This window comes from Rhodnius prolixus, unplaced genomic scaffold (assembly GCF_049639745.1).
Source record: "Rhodnius prolixus isolate KJV_2025 unplaced genomic scaffold, Rpr scaffold_10, whole genome shotgun sequence".
In the NCBI taxonomy this organism is placed as follows: Eukaryota; Metazoa; Arthropoda; class Insecta; order Hemiptera; family Reduviidae; genus Rhodnius; species Rhodnius prolixus.
Window position 1 is genome coordinate 12,818,188 of NW_027411615.1, and position 21,440 is coordinate 12,839,627.

The 21,440-nt window shown below is 31.6% G+C and overlaps 2 protein-coding genes across 3 annotated transcripts in view; one reads left to right on the top strand and one right to left on the bottom strand.

Moving 5' to 3' along the window:
• On the top strand, positions 1-4,803 carry Zip88E (Zinc/iron regulated transporter-related protein 88E). Its single transcript, XM_074134014.1, has 5 exons — positions 1-473; positions 569-648; positions 3,136-3,255; positions 3,351-3,557; positions 3,634-4,803. Exons 1-5 carry the CDS (start codon positions 170-172, stop codon positions 3,784-3,786), a joined length of 864 nt encoding a protein of 287 aa, XP_073990115.1. The 5' UTR covers positions 1-169; the 3' UTR covers positions 3,787-4,803.
• The window catches only part of LOC141457270 (ABC transporter G family member 23-like), a 24,397-nt gene continuing 7,358 nt past the window's right edge, over positions 4,402-21,440 (bottom strand). For both annotated transcript variants that reach the window (XM_074133999.1, XM_074134000.1), the window contains exons 3-15: positions 20,115-20,269; positions 18,506-18,613; positions 17,574-17,667; positions 15,910-16,044; positions 15,710-15,831; positions 12,412-12,637; positions 11,460-11,637; positions 11,142-11,257; positions 10,401-10,471; positions 10,242-10,330; positions 9,039-9,215; positions 7,742-7,828; positions 4,402-6,058 (exon numbers count right to left, since the gene is read on the bottom strand). In XM_074133999.1, the coding sequence (XP_073990100.1) occupies positions 5,844-6,058; positions 7,742-7,828; positions 9,039-9,215; positions 10,242-10,330; positions 10,401-10,471; positions 11,142-11,257; positions 11,460-11,637; positions 12,412-12,637; positions 15,710-15,831; positions 15,910-16,044; positions 17,574-17,667; positions 18,506-18,613; positions 20,115-20,269 (1,773 nt within the window). In that variant the 3' untranslated portion in view covers positions 4,402-5,843. The remainder of the gene's footprint in view (positions 6,059-7,741; positions 7,829-9,038; positions 9,216-10,241; positions 10,331-10,400; positions 10,472-11,141; positions 11,258-11,459; positions 11,638-12,411; positions 12,638-15,709; positions 15,832-15,909; positions 16,045-17,573; positions 17,668-18,505; positions 18,614-20,114; positions 20,270-21,440) is intronic.

Genomic DNA, 21,440 nt, shown 5'->3' on the forward strand with positions numbered 1-21,440 from the left:
ATACTTCACAAATGAGTCAGTGAGCTCGTCAGGTTATTTTATCAATCAGAAATGCAAGTATTTGTATTATAATCTCCTTTTTTTCATAATAACTTAAAACTACAAAACATCAAAAAGTAGTTGTAAAGTAAACTATTTAAGTTTTGTAGTCATTTTACATTCAAAAACAATGTATTATACCATTTCAGATTTAAAATTAATTGCGATTGTAGTAATATCATTCGGTTCCTATTTTTTTGGTGTGCTTCCGAACATTCTTGGTTTGGGCACAAAGTATCAGAATTCTGTCACCCTTTCAGCTGTTTTATGTTTTGGTGGTGGAGTTTTATTTGCCACTTCTATTATTCATATTTTACCAGATATTAGAAAAGACTTGTCACAATGGTCAGAAGTTGTATTCTGCCTTGGATATTTGTTAATATATTTCGTGGACGTTGTCGTTGTTATGTTAAGTAGCAAACAACAAACCGAGAGTGAGTATCTTATTTTAGAATATAACTAGTTTCATTTTTGTTTTGAAGTTATGTCTTTATTAACTAAATGTTTTTTGGTAAATCGTTTTTTTTAGGTGAACTCCTAAAAAGAGAAGATATTAATAGTTATGGCACGATTGAAGATTCAGCGGTAGTAATAAATTCTGAAAGCCAGGTAATAATTAAATTCAGGAATTTTTTTTTTAATTTATTTGAAATTTACAACTGCAGAGCCATAAGGCCTACAACAAAAATCAGCTGACATCAAAGACGTGAGTGAAGTCATCATCTAGTGGTTGTAGGAGAGGGTATGAGTTGAGAGCTGATCGATGAATAAATAGGATGATTTTAAAGAGAAGGAAACTTTTTGTAGCTAGAGTTACGAAGTTCATGATAAGATTATGGATGGTGTGGTTGGGGAGGTAATGTGGTGCTTTATTTTTTCGGCAAATATTTTGAATGGTTTTGTTGGAGACGGTAAAAATTTGAAAGCTGTGCTAACACCTATATTTCGAGTCTGTAAGTTCAAACTGGTTTCAGTAGTGAGTTGTAAATACATAGGTACTTTGTTGGATACCCTAGTAGGCGCGCCTGAATATAGCGTTTCTTTAGTTCTTAACGATTAAAGACACGTATGCGGATTCTAGGCCAGAGAACAGCTGTTCATCTGCATAGGTTTGCTTTGTTATGTAAGATCTCAGTTGTGTGTATTGAAGAGAATAGATCCATGAATGCTGACCCAAGGAACGCTAGCTTCCACAGTGTAAAGTATTAATGCAGAAGTATTTGTTAAAGAAATGAGACAACATGGTGTATGGGACGATGACATTGATATATATGGAATGAAGGCTTCGAAATCCAAACTGGTGATGAGATAAAGATGTTTTGGGTGTCAAGAAAAGAATAGTACCGTTTTTGGAAAAGGTTATCTAATATATTCTCTAATCATGGTAGTAATAAATTCGAAGATGAATTTTGGAGAATTTGCAAAGATTGGCGAAGTATGTTGCACAGATTAGAGAGATTATTGAAAATAGAGTTATACATAAAAGGTAAATATACTATTGTTCTTTTAAGGAGATCGATAAAACTTTTGAAGTAATTAGGTCGTAACCAGGACATTTTTTGAAGGCATATCTTTAATAAAGTATGAAACGTCAGATGAATGGATTAGTAGGAGGAGAGAATTGATCAGGAATGTTGAGCTCATTGAATATTTTATTTGTAAAATCAAAATCACAGATATTTCGGTGATGTGGTTTAAAGATTGTGGTCAAATATTCAGTAATAAGTTCGTTTTTCATTTTTAGTTTTGGCCCATCTGGTGTAGTCTTTGTGTAATCGAGTGGGTGTCTCTAAAGAAGAAAGAGTTCATCGAGTTGCTATTTACAGGGATTTGTTTTCTGACTTAAGAAAAACTGTGTAATCATTGTGTGTGTGTGTTCATTCGAAATTTGTAAAAGCGTTTATTAGTTGTCTAGGGAGTCTGTTGTAAGTAGTTTAGTCGGAAAGACACCTGGTTTGGTGCCACTTTGATCTCTGCGCGTATTAGTTATTAACCTCTGTATTTCAGAGAAGAGAAGTTCAGGTTATTCTTGTTACTTGAGTCCCAGACACTATTATTATCACTTGAGTCCCTGGTAGTTCTTATTTACTTGAGTCTACAGAAGTCGTAAACTGCATCGTTCATTTGTTCTCTGATTAGAGGCTATATCAAGTTCAGTTTGTCATCTAGCAGTTTTCGGAACCGTTTCCCATGAGTAACACTAGCGGTCAGGGAAGATCTCAAGAGACAATGTGATGGTGATAGTCAAGAACTAAGAGAACTGGAATTGATCAGAAGAAAGATTATTTAGAGTTTTAATGTCTGAATGAATAGATGTGGCTCAAGGAGAATGCCGGGATGTTTTGAAGGAGATGTTAGCAAGAGAGTTGAGGAGGAAAGAAATATTCGCAAGAAATAAAATAGAGCGTCAAGGATGTTCGCCCTCAGGGGGGTTGTCAATACATCTTTCTGTGAGGGTGTTTTTTGTCTTTGTAGTCACCACCAGAAATGAAGTTCGAACAAGAGTTTCAAAGAATGAAAGGAATCGGTGTCTAGAGATGGGCTTATTTGGAGGATGTAACGAACTTGAAAGAGAATGATCTGGAATCTTGTCTAAAAAGTGTCTTTAAGTCTAAAGTTCAAATATCTGAAGGTATGGTAGGCTGCAGGAAATCGGAGTTCTTGGATGAAGGTAATGTGATACTTTTTTTATTGTTACCTCAGTTCACCACGTGCTGTATAATTCATCAATAAATTGCTGATTTCACATGGAACATTCAGACCAATTTTTGTTGCCCTAAAAATGGCGATTTATTACATTCGGTGTCTTGCATTTGTCTCGACGATTATGTTGATCAGCTAAATTGCTGGAATATTATTGCTGTGAGAATTTGGTGAATGCTTTAAAATAATATGATTTTTTTTTTTGGTGCTCATATTGTGCAGGTCTGTTACACTTACAAATGAGGTGTCAGAAAACGAAGGCTACTGATTCGTTTGCATACCGTAATATTTATTTGTAATTTTCTTGCATCATAGCAGTTTTTTTTTGTGCGGCTAAATATTTAAAATATAGAAAAATTTTCTGTTCAATAATGACAAAATGAATTTTTTCAGGAACAGGCAGTACGATTGTCGAGTAAAATTAATTGCCTAGACTTTGGCATGTTATTTGCATTTTCAGTGCACTCATTGCTTGAAGGACTGGTAATAGGCGTTGAATCTACTCGTTCTGGTGTAGGTATATTTTGCCTCAATTTAAGGCTATCGTTTTTTAAAAGAAATAAAATTCATCTTTATGTATTTTCTTCAAAAGTTTTTTTCTTTTGCAGGTATTGCTTCTATTTACAGCAGTCTGTTGTCACAAACTATTAGTCGCGTTTTGTTTGGGTGCTGAGCTTAGCAAGGGTGGCCAGCCTTTGCACACTATACTACCTCCATTGAGTGTTTTTGTTTTAGGATCTTCAGTTGGCATTGGATTGGGTATCTTATTGCCTGAAAGTGCTCCAGGTGTAACCATGATAGAACCTATATTGCAGGTTTTTAAAATGTCATTAGTAAGTTTGAATAGTGGGAGTTGAGAATTTTTGTTTATAATTGTTTAATTTATTGCAGGGTTTAGCAGGAGGTACTCTGCTTTATGTTGTCGTTACTGAAATTATACCTAGGGAAAGAGAAAGATTATTACCCAAATATTGTGCGATAGTACAATATATTTCACTTTGTTGTGGTTTCATGTTTATGGCATTTCTTTCTAAGATTTCTTGATATTTAATAAGAACAACTAAATTATAGTTTAGATTCGTTATTTTATAAAGTTAACACATACATAAGAGATTTCTTTCGAGGAAGGTACTTTGTTATATTTAACATTTGAAGTGTTATATGTAAAAGTAGAGTGGGAACAAAATGTTACATAAAAATTCCTAGTCTAAAAAATAGTCATTTAGAAATTTTGTAGAATGAAGACATGTGAGTATTCCTCATGTTATTGTAGCGTTAATTCAGCCTAGATTAGTTTACTTTAGCGTTAAAGAAATATTTGAGCCATCATTAGATTAGCTATTAGACCTTTTTACTTTTTGATCTTTTTGTTTAAGGCAGAGTACGAAACATATATTGTAATTGTTGTTATCTAGGGAAGGAAGCCCAAAGGTTTTCTTAATGCTATTTTCTTCTCCGCTCTTAAAAGAGTCACCTCATATTTTAAAGATTCCAAAGCGACATTTCACTGGAAAACTTTTCTATTAATTTCTCTTAAGCGAACACTTTCTAAGGAATGGTTCAGATCCTTCCTAATCTTATTATTTAGTTACTCCCAAGACCATGTTTAGAAGAACAAATGATTTTCATTATAAAAATTTTTTCACTGCCTTATTATGAAGTGGTCTGCCACAATGATTATTAATTATAATTATTTATTGTTATTAAATCCCTATGTGATTAGAATCTTTCAGTACAGTGTTGCAGTAAGGTTTTTAAAAGCTTTATCTCTCTCTCTTTCTCTGTCTTTTTATATATAATCTTGCAAGATAATAAACGAAATTATTGTGATAATAACAATTTTAAATTGTTAACCACTTTTAAACTATAATTTTATAGGAGAAACTTGTGTAAACATGTTACAGTTTTAATCCATAATCATAAATTTCAGCATTTATAAACATTTGTTTTTGTTTTTTGTTGCACGATCTAATTACAAAATGAAGAACTGATTACAAAAAATTTATAATTAAAAATAACTTGTATCTTTTACAAGTTTTGTTTTTATACATACTATTTATACGTTTTATAAACAAAGAAATAAATTTATAATAAATAAAAATTAGAGTATCATTTTCCTTGCAAGAAAACTTGAAAGGTATCTTTATTCTCGAAAAGAATTATAAAAATCTTTTAAAATTTCACCTCATTGTTAATCGCCCTTCTCAGAACTTTTAAGGTTAAAAAAAAGAAGTCAAGGAGTTGACATCTCAAAAATTAAATAAGTGCTCAGATTATTTCAGTTATAGTTATGTTTTAACTATAATTATTGTACAATAAACAATCACGATATGTGGTATGAATTTGATTGTGGTAAAAATTGAATTTGGAAACTTGATTTTTCATACGAAACAGATACTCGTAATTTTCTAAAAATGTTTGTTTTCATTAGATACATGTAAGGTAATCCACCAGTTCTTGTAGCAAAAACTTAGAGCTGCGTAGGAAATTTCTCACTGCTCATAAATTTGTTGCACTTATTAGTAATTCGTGAGAGTAAGGAGGAATAGATACGTAAAGAGGAACAGAATAAAAAATTTGGTCCCTGTCATTTTGGATGCAATCTTACTTGTTAAGGCGGACCGGAAAAAAAACCTACAATTCTTTGAATGGTAAAATAAATTTTTAATAAAGCACTAAGGATACACTATCAGTTTGTAAAGAGCTTAATAATGGTACTTGAAAATATTTTCTAATGGGCTTCTCTGGTAACCTGATGTTTCTAATTAAAATAATTTAATTTTTATATAGCTATTAATTTAATCGATGTTGGTTACAAAATGAAGTACGTTGTCCTTTAAAATTAGCAATTTTTATTTTTTTTTAAATTTTATACATATTTTTTAGAATAATTTATTCAATGTTGTAATAAGTTAATGATAAATATTTTAAAATGGAAAAAATAAATTTAGGTTTTGGAAATCTTCAATAATAATCTCTACACAAATTCTATACATTTCCACTAAAAAAGTGTTGAATATGTGCCTTAAGAAATTTTCATTTGTTTTTCAATGTTTAAATTACGCATTAGATAGTACAATTAACTGCTTGGATTTTTGCTCTCAAACGTGTAAAATTTTCATTCTATATAGTACATAACAAGTTGCTGCCAAAAATGTGATTCCTGCTGAAGTTGATATGAAACCAACATATGTTTTTAAAAAGCCCCACCCTCTTACGGAGATATTAAAATAACTTTGTGCAGAATAAGTTAGAGGAAATAATTTTGATAAGTACCTTACCATCCAATATTGTCCTTCTATTGGCCAAACAGCTCCTGAATAAAAGCAGAAATTTTATTAGCTATCGTAATACAGATATTCAAGCTTAACTAAGCACATATTGACGATGATGGGTATCAGAATGTAAGGGTGAAATTCTTATTTTAAAATGAAGGCACACAAACGTGCCCGCTCAACAATAATTACATTAGTCAAATTGAATTTATTTCAAAAAATGGATTGTTAAGGATAGTGCACTTCGATGATTTAATTGCTAGTAGGAAAATAGAAGTGTGTTGAAATGGAAAGGTAATTTAAGTCAATTACCATTTTCAACAGAACCTTCAATTAAAAGAGGGCATATAATTTGTAGAACTTTAATTACGAATGGCACATTAATCGTCGTCATAGATGTCATAGGGTCTTCATAGATGCCTCAGAACCCTTTAAATATGTTTTTTTTATTGTAATTATTTTCTGAGTTAACTCGTTTAAACTAAAAATGTCAAATATTAATGTTTAATAAGAACAAATTAAGAGTAAATTATTTAAAACATTTCTAAAAAAATAATAATAAAATTGCTCAGCCATATTGGTACCACCTACAAATTTTGTTATAGTCCTTTACTCCAAAACGGCTTATGTATTATAGCACAACTTCTTTGTAATGACACTATTTTCGAAATCTCTCCATAAAACTGACTAATCTACCTTCGATAATGGATAAAAAAACCGGCCTCGATTATACAATAAATGGTAAAATCAAAGCTATTATCGAGCACTGAGGATCTAACCACATTAAGACTTATATCCTCAACAAAAGCCATATTTAAATCAATTGAAGATTGGAGCTGGTCTGTTCGTCTGCAAGAAAACGTCAGATGCTACCTAATGAACAAATAAGTTTTACTAAGCATAGAATTCAGTTAAAAAAATAGCGCATCTAACAATGTTAAAGACGGCCTTCAACAAGTAAGCACTGTTTAACAATGCCACCGGGTTGTTGATACTATTGCTTCAGCACTGGAAAGAAAACAGTATTGCTGTTGAGAGGCCTTCTTAGACGTAAGCCAGGCCTTCGATCGTATTTGGCATCCTGGATTACTGTTCAAAGTAAAACAGAGTCTTCCCTTAACTTACTACCTCATTCTGCGATCCTATCTTCCAGATAGATTCTTTCAAGTTAGTACTGGCTCAGCAATCTCTTCTTTCTCCACAGTGGGGGCGGAAGCGCCGCAGGGGAGTATACTTCGCCCCGTTCTCTGCACAGTATACACATCAGAAATACCTGTTCAACTCTCTAAACTACTCTGTACATATGCAGACGACACAGCCGTATTAGCTTCAAGTACACATCCTACATCAGCTTCATACAAGTTACACACACAATTACATAAAATAGAATCCTGGGCAAAGAAGTGGCGGATTAAAATGAACCCACAGAAATGCCAGAGCATGCCACGTTTACTCTCCGGGGGGGCTCCTGTCCACTTGCCTTCTTTAACAGCAATCCCCTTCCTTGTACAGATCTGATGCGCTACCTTGGGCTTTTCATAGACGAACGACTCACGTAGAACACACACACTAGACTATATGTATTCCGCATTTTCCATTTTCCAGTAGTTAGTCACAAATATATATTATTTATTTCAAGTAAGAAGAAGAGTGTATTTGAAATGAGATTCTTAATCATACTTTCCTGCCCTAAGAAAGTTGAAAAGTAAATTAACAGTCCTTACCGCACAATGCGAATGATGTTAGCATTGTGAAGATCCCAAGATAAGCCACTGATATTTCACTGCCCAAGAACAAAGACACCAATACTCCTAATAAATAAATAAATAATAATAAAATGTTAAATTTGGAATGAATAATATTAAAATTAGAAACAATAAACAGTAAAGTCTACTGTATGTAAATTATGCTAAAATCCAAATCCAAATCCAAATTGGCTCACTGGTTAAGAGCGTGTTTTTGAAAATGGAAGATCCCCATTTCGAATCTTACAAATTCCTACTTTTTATTTGCTTGCAGCAAAGTACGTACTTGCCCCCCCCCCCATCCACGATACCTAGTTGGACTTAAAGCCCCCCTTGAAAAAATAGGCGATTATTTTACTTTACTTTCTTTTACTTAACTAATTCTCAAACATACTTGAAACTTGAAACATATTTTAAACAAAACAAACAGATCTTAGTATAAATCATTATTCTGACAGGACTAAAGAAACTTGAGTAAGTACCAAGAAAATCTTGGAAAATTGAACTCAAAATTTTCTCAAACTATATAATTCACATTAAGAATAGCCAGAATTTTATATCATTGCAATTGCACATTATAGCTGTACCTTACTTTATCAATCACTAAATTCAGTTTTCTAAAAAAATGATTCAAAGTAGAATGAAAATGCAATATCATTTAAATTGCAATACCTTCTTTCAATAAAAATCCTTAAAAATAAACAAATGCATTTTGAATGTCCTGCATTTATTATTATCCTAATGTATTATCTTTTTGCGCTATTACTTCAAAGGTTTTTAGCGCCCGAACTATAGATTAATTATTCTAAAATCAATTTTTAACAATAATACATGACAATTACTGCACCCAATTGGGGTAGGACCTCAATCACCACAAGCCAATGTTAATCGGTTTCGAAACAGTTTTCACTTCATAGGAAGTTGAGAAAGAAAAATGTAATATTAATTATTAATTTAATTATACATATTATAAACATTCTAGTTAAATTACAATGTTTTAAATTTTGTAGAATTTTTTAGTGAGACTTCCAAAGAAGAAAAACAAAAAATGCTTTGCTAAAAGTTTTGGAAGTTAATTTTACCAGAAATTATTAACATGTTTAATTCTCAAAAGTACCACATGCAACTTATAATAATTAACTAAACTGATGTACATAGCCGAGAAGATTAAATATACATTTTATAAAAAGTAGACATTGACTCTTTTAAACACTGTGGAACATAAATTGTTAGGCAGCACAACACAAAAAGCAAGTAAAATATCAAAGTTACTTACCATATAACATTCCTAAAACTTCACAAAAGTTAATCAAAATAGTTACGAGAAATAAGCTTCCGTTCATAATATTATCATAAACTTGGTATAATAGTACAAATAAAATGAGGTTTTGCACGCACATAATGAGAAACTGAATAATTATGTGGGCTGCTATCATTTCCATCAGATTAAGTCCTGAAAAAAAAAAGGTTTTAAAAATGTTTATATCACTAAAATTATGATCCAAGATTGGTGCTAAAAGATTCAAAAATTAAAACTCTATTTTCTTAGTTTTCTTCTCAACGTCATATTGATCCGCCTGGAGACTAATCCTGTAGCATTAGCTTCAAGAAACTCCGGACAACACAGAACAAATTTCTCAGACTTACGACGGACTTTCCTCCACGAGCTAAAATCGATGCACTCCATGAGACTGCTTCAAAAATACCCGTACACACCTTTATGTAAAACCTTACTGAAACTTCTTTCCACTCTAGATTGCATCCTAACGAACTCTGACGCGTAATTCATCCATTCCTTACAGGCACAAAAGAACTAAACATATCCTTCCATAACTTTCTTCCCTAGTTGCATGTTTTTCTATCCTTTTTCCTTGCATATTATAATCCTTCTCATCCTCAGTGTTCCCTAAATTGTTATGAACCTTAAAATGTAAATTTACATATTTGAGGACCTAGAAGCAGTGTTAGAATTTGGTATATGTGGAAGAAGAAGTTTAGTCGATATTCGGTAAGGGAAATTCAACGTGAGAAATGGTGTTCGCCAAAAGCAATGCTCACCTTTCACTAAGCAGCCATTTATTTTATTTTATTATTTGTAATGATTTAAAGCGCGTAAACATCTGAGGTTATTTCAGAGCTTTTTTCAGTGTACTGCCGGCCACCGGACAGTTCTCTCTCTTTGCAGTCAACACTGTCCATCACCGGACAGTGAGCTGTAAGAAGCTCCTAGGAAGAGAAAATTTGAGGGCCAGCAGCTGGATTCGAACCCGGGACCTCCGCTTGGAAATCCATTACGCCAACCGCATAGGTAATCACGTCCCTGCCATTTATTATTATTATTATTATTATTTAATAATAATATAATTAATATCTATTGAACGTTCCCAAACATTCATTAGGATAAATGTTTTACCAAAACATGTAATTACAAAATTATTCAATTTTAAAAGCCTAGTAAGGCGCATGAAAGTTTACAAACCTGCAATTTGACTTCTCTCTAGCTGCCCGGACATCTTTTCCATCATTATAGAAGTTGATGAAAACAAGAACGTCATGTAGAATACAAACCTAAAGACAAAAATTGTATCACTATAGTATGGCAGAATTTTATAAGAATCTTCACTGGATCTCTACTTACGGACACATGATTCCTGGCAATAAATAAGTAACATATTTCATGTCTACTGAGCCGTAAACTGGTTCCTGAAACTGGAACAAAAATAATTAAGTCCCAACCAAAAAATCTAAGAGCAGGTAGCCGATCTCCAATCCAGGATCTCCTCGTAAATTCAGAGCATTAACCCTTACCCCTTTTTTCTGGAAAAATGTTTAAAATTAACTACTGTACTTATGTGTACATACGATTAACATTCTAACTTTAATAAAATTTGATTTTATTTAATTACTCTATTTTAACGATGGTGCGAAGTATTTTCTATTAGAGAGATTGGCTGCTTTTCATTAGAGTCCAATTTCATCGTTTGTCGAGTAGTATTTTGACCACTTGATAACGTAAGTTAAGTTCATGTCGCTTTGCGAAACCAGGGTTCGATGAGAATTGATGGATCGGATGGCATTTACGGAATCTGATAGGATGGGTTGGTTGGGACAGGATAGAAAAGGTTGACGTTGGCTTTCCTCTAAAGTGTGTTAACGGACAATTGTCACAAAATTTAGGGATAGGAAAGACCCTGACAGATTAGTATCAATATAGGTGTAGAAAGAACAAGTTAGAAAGGAGGAAGATTAGAGATGTGCATGTAACTACTTTTAAACCTTAAATGTTATTATAATTTTTTTTTTTTTTAAAGACACAACTTTTTCCTTAAATTTAATGTTCAAATTGTTCGATTATTTTAGAAAAATATTGTATATTTACTGCTAAAGGAATCCTAGAAAATCTGAGATCAATTTTACATTTCGAACATACTTCTTCTAGTAACTTCACAAGATTTTTGTAGATTACTTCTAAAATTCTGTAGGCCAGTAAGAAATCTGAAATATATGTTCATTATTGAATTTAGTCATCTAAAATATATACAAATTGATGCAAATTAGTATTGGAATAAATGTTTAAAAAATAAATATTATTTATTATTAGCATCTTTTGATAATCGATCTGTTCGAAACTCAAAAAAAAAAAAAAAAATTAAAATTAAATAAATAAAATAAAAAATAAATAATAATAATACTCAACTAGATAAATCAGCCCAAACCAATATAGTACCATGATCAATAGCCCACTCAGAGGCAAAAGCCTGTTTTTCTAGTCTATCCATTAATCCCAAAGTATAGTTATCTGGTAAATAAACTATGGCTGACTTTCTTCCAGCGAGTACTTCTTGCCTGGCATCTGACAAATTTCTGAAGACTTCCTAAAAATAGAATTAATTATTTTTAGAAAAATAATCTAATATTATTTGATAGTAAAAGAGTTGAGAGAGTATTCTATGCAAGCTTACTCTTGACAGAATTAAAGAGTAATTATTGTGTTATGAATAGGAGCATTTTTCAATCAACTCTAAAACCTCCTGGAAAAAAAGAAACTCAGGTGTTAGTTAGCACAAATTCAGGTGTTTGCTTTAGCTAGAGATTGATGCAAAAAAGAGGCCCACAAACGGAATTTATGGACGTTTGATGCATAAGTGTATATTTGCTTAAGAAATACTTAAAGGAACAGTATCCAACAAAAGCTAAATCTACTCCAACAGAATTTGCAAGGGTTTCTCAAGCCTTTTGAAGTACCAACTTACCAAATTGAATAAGGCTTTTAATCTTTTTCCAGAACGCTCAATAAACTTGGAAGCTTATGGTTATTACAATAATTTGGCTCAAGTGCTACAAAAAGCTGAGAGCAAAATCATAAAAATGAAATCCATTTTAACTGATGTTTAGATAAATAATATGAAATAAACTTCTTCAACAAATGCTGCAGAATTTACTGGAAAAAGTCCCTTCTTTTTTGTTTTGTTTTTGAGAAAACTGCTCAACAAAGAAAAGTATGAAATAAAAATTGCTTCATATTCAGAAGACCACAAACATCAATTTCAAAAATCTGACACCACACTGTGACTTCAAATACCTTTGCAGTAGTCGTGGAAAGGATTAAGCATAATAATATTGCCCTAATCATGGAATTAAAACCTTACCAGAGGATATTTTGTTTTTAATGTCCTGATAAAGTAGCATGCCAGATCATCTTCTATAATACAACTAGTTTTCGTTTTTGTAGCTTCTATAGATCCTTCGGTTTTAAAGCATGTATGGTCTATTGGAATTACAACAGCTATTGGTGTACTAACAATGTTATCAATGTCCAAAGAGCAGATAATAATTACGCTAAGTGCTGGCACAAAGCATACAAACAAAGTCACCCTTCAAGAAAAAAGAAACACAGATTTATTCTTTTAAAATTATTATTTGACAATTTACAATTATTAACTTTAATCAATTAAGCAGGTTTATAGAAATGCCAAAAAAAATTTCCCTAGAGAAATATAGATTAGCAATTATATATACATGTATAGTTCTCAAATAATTCTCTGTAGTGCTCAGAGTTCTGTTTGAAAATATTCTTTTAAATTATAATTTAAACTATTTGGTTATTCTACCATTCCCTTAAGTCATTTTCGGTAGCAGAGAATTTGGCTTTCTAGCCACTGATTCCAACATCTTCCCTATGACCGCTTAAATGCGAGAAACTGGTAGGAATCTTGGAAGTTTTGGCCGCCTTGACATTTTCATTAAAAGACTTTAGTCGAAATCATGGTTTAACAATCACAGGTAATACACAATTTAATGGGATTTTCAGATCCAACTGGGAAATTAAAACTGTCCGATAGTCCGGGTTGACCATCAAAAACTGCACGAAAAAGCGTAACGTTGAAAAACACCCAACTTTGTCAATTTTTTTCTCTTTTTCTATAAAAGATAAAATTCCCAAATTTTCTTTAAATCTTACTCCAAACCCTCCTTCACAACTGTAATTTTTTTGCAACCACCCAGATCTAATAGGTTTCGAGAAAAAAGTTGCCGAAAATGAGCAAAAACCGCTTTTTCAAAAAATGTTCTTGTTCTTGTTGTTGTTGTTGTTGTTGTTCTTGTTGTTACCTTTTTTGTAAACAACGTAGCGCCTAAACGCGTGAACCGATTTTCATGAATGAGGTGTCATTCGATTCAATATTTTATGTAGATGTGCCTTTTGTGGGTCCCGACGCTGTACATCGAATGGGAGAGGAGTTAGCCCCCTTTATGTAAGGCCCCCTCCAAAATTATTATTACTAATTACTCTGTAAATCTTGGCCCGATTTTGATAAAATTTGGTAGGATGATAGGGTTAGGGCTCCCCTACGTAACATTAAAGCGGCGATCAGCTCTTACACTTGTTAAGGGGAAGTATAGCAATCGTTTCAAATTATCGACACGTGAACCGATTTTTATGAATGAAGTGTCATTCGAATCGAAATTTTATACAGATTTGCACTTTAAAAGTCTCGGCACCGTGCCTCATAAGGAGGGGAGTTTGCCCCACCCAAATAAGGCCCTTTCTAAAACTATTATTACCAATATTTCTATAACGCTTAGTCCGATTTTGATAAAATTCAGCTCGAATAAGTGGTTAAAGCTCCTCTACGTTGCTGATTCTCTTGCTCCTACTAAGAGGAAGTACTGCAATCGTTTAAATTATCAATGAGTGAACCGATTTAAATCAATGAATTGTTCGATTAAAAAATCTTTGCCTCTTTGCCTTTTAGGGAGAAGTACTGCAATCCTAGTTTATTTTTCTTACTCCTCTTAAAAGGAAGTACTTAAATCGCAGTTTAATTTTGCTATTTACGTACAAATACCTTCCTATGTTATTCAAAACGCTTTCTCAAAAAAATTGTTATTGAGGATGGTTTGGGAGCCGCAACTACAATCATTTTTTAAAAAGATCTCTCCAGTGGTAGTTAACACCTTATCAGGTTATAATGATAGAATGCATATTCCAAATTTTAAAAAAATCTGTAAAGCAGATATGTAACTTTGTAAAATAGGCAAAAAGGAAAATCTATCCAAAAGGTACAAAAATCTCCTTAACAAAAACTTACAGTTTAAAATGTTAAGTATAAGGGTTGATTAAACGCCAAAAGGTACACAAATCAGCGAGTACCCAACATTTCAATAATACTTCATTAATAGTTAAGTAATTCTACTGCATTAATTTTCATTAATAAGTTATTTTTTAGAATTTATTAGATATCACAGACCCTTATGCTGGCCACTTCATTTATATTATTTTTTTGTTATAATTATGATAAATCACATATACGTACATGCATGTTAAAGTAAAGATAAAGTTAGAGTAGGCTACTGTCTTGAATTCGTCTTACCGAAATATTCGTGAGCACAAATAACACACAGTTAATAACAAGTAGATTATTAAACAATAATTATTCATTTCTCTATTGTAATTTAATTTAGTCCCCCTAATTTTACTTATAGTAAAATACTGGAATAATTAGCTGTCCTAAATATATGCATATCTTATTTACTTTGTATTACATATATACAACATTGTGGGAAGAACACCTAGATGGAGAATGTAATTGAAGAAAACTATATTATTTGCGATAAAGCCAGATAATTATTACCTATTATTATAAACGTTTGACTACTACATAAAATAACAATTACTTTAATCGAAGAATGAACTTAAACCGACGATTTTTATTTAAGAAATAAAAATAAATAAATAAAATAAACAAAATCATTGATGTAAGTTGGTGTAAGCATTTTTTTAAACAAGGTTTTGAATTTTTTAGCCTCATATTTTTATTTTATTTTTTATAACGTTTTTCTTTTTAACCTGTAATTAATAGTTTGATTATTATAAATAACTAGATATTACAGTCAATCTACAGTGCTACTTGAACATATATTTTGTAGACGAAATTGGCCAGCATAAGGGTCTGTGATATCTAATAAATTCTAAAAAATAACTTATTAATGAAAATTAATGCAGTAGAATTACTTAACTATTAATGAAGTATTATTGAAATGTTGGGTACTCGCTGATTTGTGTACCTTTTGGCGTTTAATCAACCCTTATACTTAACATTTTAAACTGTAAGTTTTTGTTAAGGAGATTACATACAGAAATTATTTATCATCTAATCTAACGACTTACGATCTTCTTCCAATGGTAGGGAAAGCGACCAATTTGCATTCTACCAGTAAACTATCTCAACTTATAGAGAGCAATAGGACCGCTTCCCTTGCAAGCGACTTCGTGGATAGATTTCAAATGATTATTGGTGGCAACAGGGAAACACGCAACTGATCTAGTTTAAATGGAATTAGTCGCTCGTAGAAAATATAAAATAAATAGTTTAATCTGAATACAAGTTTTTGAGCATTGGCCTATATTCAGAAACCCATTATTCATTAATATGTTAATATACTTACGTCAAATTTCTCAAAGTCCATAAATAATTTTTAATAATTTGTGCCATAAATCTGTGTTTTCTAAAGGTTCTATCTTCTTTAATAGGTGATACCGATTTAACAATTTTTGGATAAGGTAATTCCTGATTCCATAAAACAATGATTAACTATTCATTCATTATTTATTTATATCAAAATTTATGAATGTTCAATAAAATTACCGGCATAGTATCAACGTATTCTTGTTTTTCACTTAACTTTAAAAATACATCCTCCAAACTTTCACAATTGTACCTTTCTAGAAGTTTTATTGGTGATTCTTCAGCTAACAGTACGCCAGATCTCATCAAACCAATCTGAAATCCACCAATAATTCCAATATTTTAAATCTGTAGTTGCTGGTATGGATACAGAAAAAGAAAGGAGATTCATTGTGATCGTAAGTAAGATCTGATTAGCCTAGCCAATCTGCTTCATTTGAAGGTCAAGGAATGTTGTCTTTATCTCTTTTGTAGAAGAAATACGCGCCAGTAAAAGAGTTCTCCAGTTTTTCAAAGAGTCTGGTCATTTAGAGTAACAGAACACCGTTACATCCACACATAAGAAGTGTTGCGAGCTGTGCTTTGGAACCAGTGTTGGGCGTCCATTTATTTTGTTGTATTTCTTAAACTGTTTAGATTCATTCTACTTACGAAATTGTTCTTCACGCTTTTTATTGAACACTAGAATTATGGTGGACGTTATTCCAATTTGCAGTTAAAGATAAAATCATTTCAATAATTCCTCCATGAGTTATTTTATGCTGCGAAACAGTATTTTAGGCACGATCATTTCAATACTTTGTGTCAATACTTGAGGCCCCATTAATTCTTAAGAATACGTGATATATTTCTAAAGAGTAAATGAATCCTTCAATAAAAATTATGTTTTCTAATCCAGTTGTGGCTCTATTTTATGAGGTCAGTGTATTAAGTTTTATTACTGTTAGGTTTGCTTGCGTATTTATAGTCCTCTTGATTGGTTTTTCTGATTACATGCTTGTTTTTGTAATTCTGACTGGTTTTATTTTGATCTTGAGCTACAGAATCATCAGGTTTGTAAAGAAAAATTTTGCTTCACTACTTAGCTTACGTTATTACTATACCAGTAAATATTATCTATTGGCAATAATTGATAGGAGTTTTATAACTAGAAATCACATTTCTCTATATTAACCTGTCAATGTCCGAATGGTTGATGAAAATCCGAAGGGTCGGTCTAAAGTACAAAAAACAAGCAAGCAATGACAGTTGAAACCACAGATATTGTAAAGCTTTTCGGATCCAATCAAGTGTTCAGTTAAAAGTAATGATTGTTGATTGCAGCTCATTTCGTTTGAGCGATTGATTGCCCAACGGACGGTCCCACCTAAAAAGCAAACGAGTCAGGAAAACACTGTCCATTACACTCGTTATACTTGACCATCCCCCCCATCTTCATAGGGACCATGGGGCGTTAAACAAGGATCATCCTACCAATACGCTGGATGGTTGCCAGATATTAAAATACTAGAGGAAAAGACAATCCAGTCTTCCAGGATTTTGAATTTCGGGAAGGGAGCCCTCACCTAGCCGAAAATAAGAAATCTGGATCTGTCATAAGCGCAACATCCTGCACAACGTATTGCACAGTTTCATTAGACTCTCCGCACTTTCCGTTAGCAATGGCCCCCAGTCCTTAATCTAAAAGTTTACAAGAAGAACAATATCTTCAGTGTCACTAATGGTACTTATATCATAAATCGGTAAAATTTCATAGTTACATATTCAGGCGGAGACATCAAACAATAACTGATCATTGTAAACTTTAAGATAATTGAACATAAAAGAAATAAGGTTATTCTTACAGTGTTTGCATTCTTAGCTTCTTGTATATAGTGTGTCGTTATAATTATAGTTTTGTTGTTCTCGTACACCAGTCGTAGGAAACATTCCCAAATTCTAAAATTAATTAAAGAAAAATTAAATAAAATTGTTATAATTTTTTTTTTAGTTTTATTGATAACAAAAAAAAAGTTTAGCGGTTGGTTGAGAAGTAACTTATTGAACCGCATTTTTTTTTTAATTGGGAGATAAAAATCTCTGAAGATTTTTTTGCAGTAATGTTCTTTAACAATGGAATGTGATAAAAATAAAAAATAGTAAATAACAATAATAAGTTTTGGGGTGAATTCATTATTAAATAGCTTCTTATTTTATCTTATGATTCTGTAATAAATAATTTGTATGATGAATACAAATTGGATCATTCTATTGATTTTTATTTTTCCTACTATTTAATTCTTTTTTCAACCTACTTTTCGCTATGATAAAACAGTATTGAACAATTAGAAAGAGCAGTTTCAAGCGACAAATGTGGTTGAATACCTTGGAAATTAATATTCCGTTATAAAAATTAAAATAATATTTGTTTAATAAAAAGTATGCTCTTCTACATTTTGTTTTATACAATTTATTTTATATTAATGATAATTTAATAAAATCTATTTTCCGACAGATCCTGTAAACGTTTACCATTAACTCCCTTCACCCCTGATCTCAGCTCTATCGGACAGTTTTAATTTGTTTGTTTTATTTCAGTTTTAATTTCGTTCAATGTGTAGTTTAAGATGATCACTTAATCTTTTTAGATCAAATGGCTGCTTTTCGTGATAACAATTGCTAATAAGCATATTGTTGTAGCAAAAATTTATACCCGACAAATCAACATCTATTAGTTATTGTGATAAAAAAAGTTGTACATTGTATAGAATCTAAGAGTGTTTAAATTATTACTTACTTGGCGCACAATACAGGATCTACACCTACAGTCGGTTCGTCAAGAATTAGAAGATCTGGTTCATGGATAAGAGTTACAGCCAATGATATTCTTCTCTGTTGTCCTCCGCTATGAACATTATTATATTAAAGAAGGACTTTTAATTTGATTTTCTAATATTTTGTTTTTTTTTTGGTTCAATATTAAGCAGAGGTCACTGAAGGTTGAACAAGGAATAAAATTAAATAAATGTCTTCTAATTAAGAAACAAAAATGTTAAACTTTACTCATGTGTAAATACTTTTTGCAATAGAAGGGAAAATTTTCGGTTAGTAATTAGTCAGTAATTAAATGTATAATGCCGAAATCTCAATCTTTGCAGTAAAACTAGACGAGAATTCCTTAATTTCCATTAATTTTGAAATCTTTACTTCAAATTCCGTCTACCATGTGTTTACATTCCAACTCTGCTTTAATTAATAATACACAGAAGCAGAAATTTTTGTCTTTCCAGCTAACTAAACAAGAATTACTTATTTTTTTATTAATTTTACAATTGTAATTCCTAATTTAGGCTCCGCTGTGTGTAAATCCATCTTTGTCGTAGTTGTTAATACACTGAAGAAGAAATAAAATATTTTTGATCAAAACTAGTCAAGAATTACTTATTTTCCCTATTATATTCTACTGGTAATTCGAAATTCAAGCGAGAATCAAATTGTACAAAGAGGGTACTCCGAATTTAAAGTTTCATTACAAAATAAATGGAAAAATAATGAATTCTCGTCTAGTATGACTGGAAATATTTGGATTTCTACTTCAGTGTATTACTCGTATAATTAGGGCAGAAGTGAGATGTGTACACTGGATAAACTAAATTTGGTATTGCGATTGCAATATAAAAGAAAAATAAGGATTTCTCATTTAGTTTGCCGGAAAGATAGAGAATTCTGCTTCAGTGTTTATTAATAATCAAGACTGAGTACAATAGAATTTTGAACCATAGAATGAGAAAGACTGCGGAAAATGGAGAAAGAAATATCAATCTTTTAAGTCAAACTAGATGAGAATGCTTCAGTTTTCTATTAATTCTGCAATCGTACCTTCAAATCAGGGTATCCTATCTGTGCAATCCATTTTTGACTTAGATATTAATACACTAAAGTCGAAATCTCATTCTAGACTAGAATTACTTATTTTTCCATTAATTTTGCCATGGCTATTCCAAATTTAGGCTATCCAGTGTGAACAATACTCGTCTGTCATAGTTAATACACTAAAGAAGAAGACTTAGGTTTAAAACTAGTCAAGAAGGACTTATTATTCCTACTATTTTGTAATAGTAACTCGAATATTTGGATTTCTACTTTATTGTATTAATAATAAACCAGAGGTATAATGTTTACACAGGACAGCCTGAATTCTTAGTTACGATTGCAAAATTAATGGAAAAATTCTCGTCTAATTTCATTGGAAATATTCAAATATCGGCTTCAGTGTACTTGGTAATACCAAATGATGCTGAATGCTGCTCTTTCTTTTAAGGCAAATTTTTTTTTATTTACGCACAAGTATTCTAAAAAAATTTTTTTAAAAGCTTGTTCATTTATGGCTTTATTTGATTACGTACCTACAGTTTTTAACTTGTCTGTTAAGAGGCGGTAGATCTAGAAATGTGATTAACTCTTGGGTTCTTTGTTTCACTAACCATTTGGGCATGTTGTATATTTTTCCATAAAAATTTAAAATTTCCTCTATACTTAAATCACCACTTAGTGTTATTTCCTGTAAACATAAATGTTATTTAATTGAGATTTCTAAATAAATGCACTTCTTTTTAAATTTTTAATTTACTTTTGATAACTGTTTAAATACCAATTGTTATGAAAATAATTGGAGCTACTGCAACTTTTTTTTTATGGTTTCTTTATGGAATAGAGTTTGATAATTACTGCAGAATAGTTAAACTGCAGATAGATATAAAAATCATGAACCCTTGCAGATGATAAATAATTGTATCAGGAATATTAGAACGTGCACAAAATGAGATCCAACATAAAGCGAGAGTTTTTTTTAATGCTTGTTACCTTTATTCCTTGTTTTTATTGGGAATCTAACGTGCCTACATTGTACTAAAGATTTGTTTATAACCTCATAGTAGCTTAGTCCTTTTTTCGGTTGCTGCTTTAAACGTGCTTGAGAGGGATATAAGGATTTTGATTATTTATCATAAGTCTAATTAATTTTGACCTTCTAATGTAGAAGGAGATTTAGAAATATGAAATGTGAGGAGATATTAACATTCAAAGCTGAGATTGTCAGTAAATTAAGTGTTTAATACTACCCTACTTCGTAAGGACTATGAGCACTTCTCTAAGGTACGTGCGCAATGTAAAAAATTAACTAAACGGGATTATGCATTCTATATACATGATGTAGAATCAGCAATAAATGAAAGTTGTGATATAAAGGATTTCTGGAACTATATCAACAGGCAAAAAAACGATAATGCCATTCCAGATGCTGCCCACTTCAATAACACTTATTCTTCGAGTAACCAAGATACGGTAAACCTGTTTGCTGAGTATTTCTCAAGTGTATATAATAAGTCTGTTCTAGATACCGCAACCAATAAAGATGTGATATCTTTGAATTCAGTGAACATCTCAATGATAGAATTCAGCACTGAAGATGTACTAAGACAACTGTCTAATGTCAACATCAGGAAAGGTACAGGACCTGATGGAATACCATCTGCAGTATTAAAAAATTGTCAACTTGCTCTGGCCCCGATTCTGGCCTCATTATTTACCAAATCCATAAAACATGGGATTTATCCGGACATGCTAAAAACAAGTTTTGTAGTTCCGATTTACAAATCTGGAGATAAGAGGGATGTTACAAATTATAGACCAATTTGCATTCAATCAGCAATTGCGAAAATATTTGAAAAGTC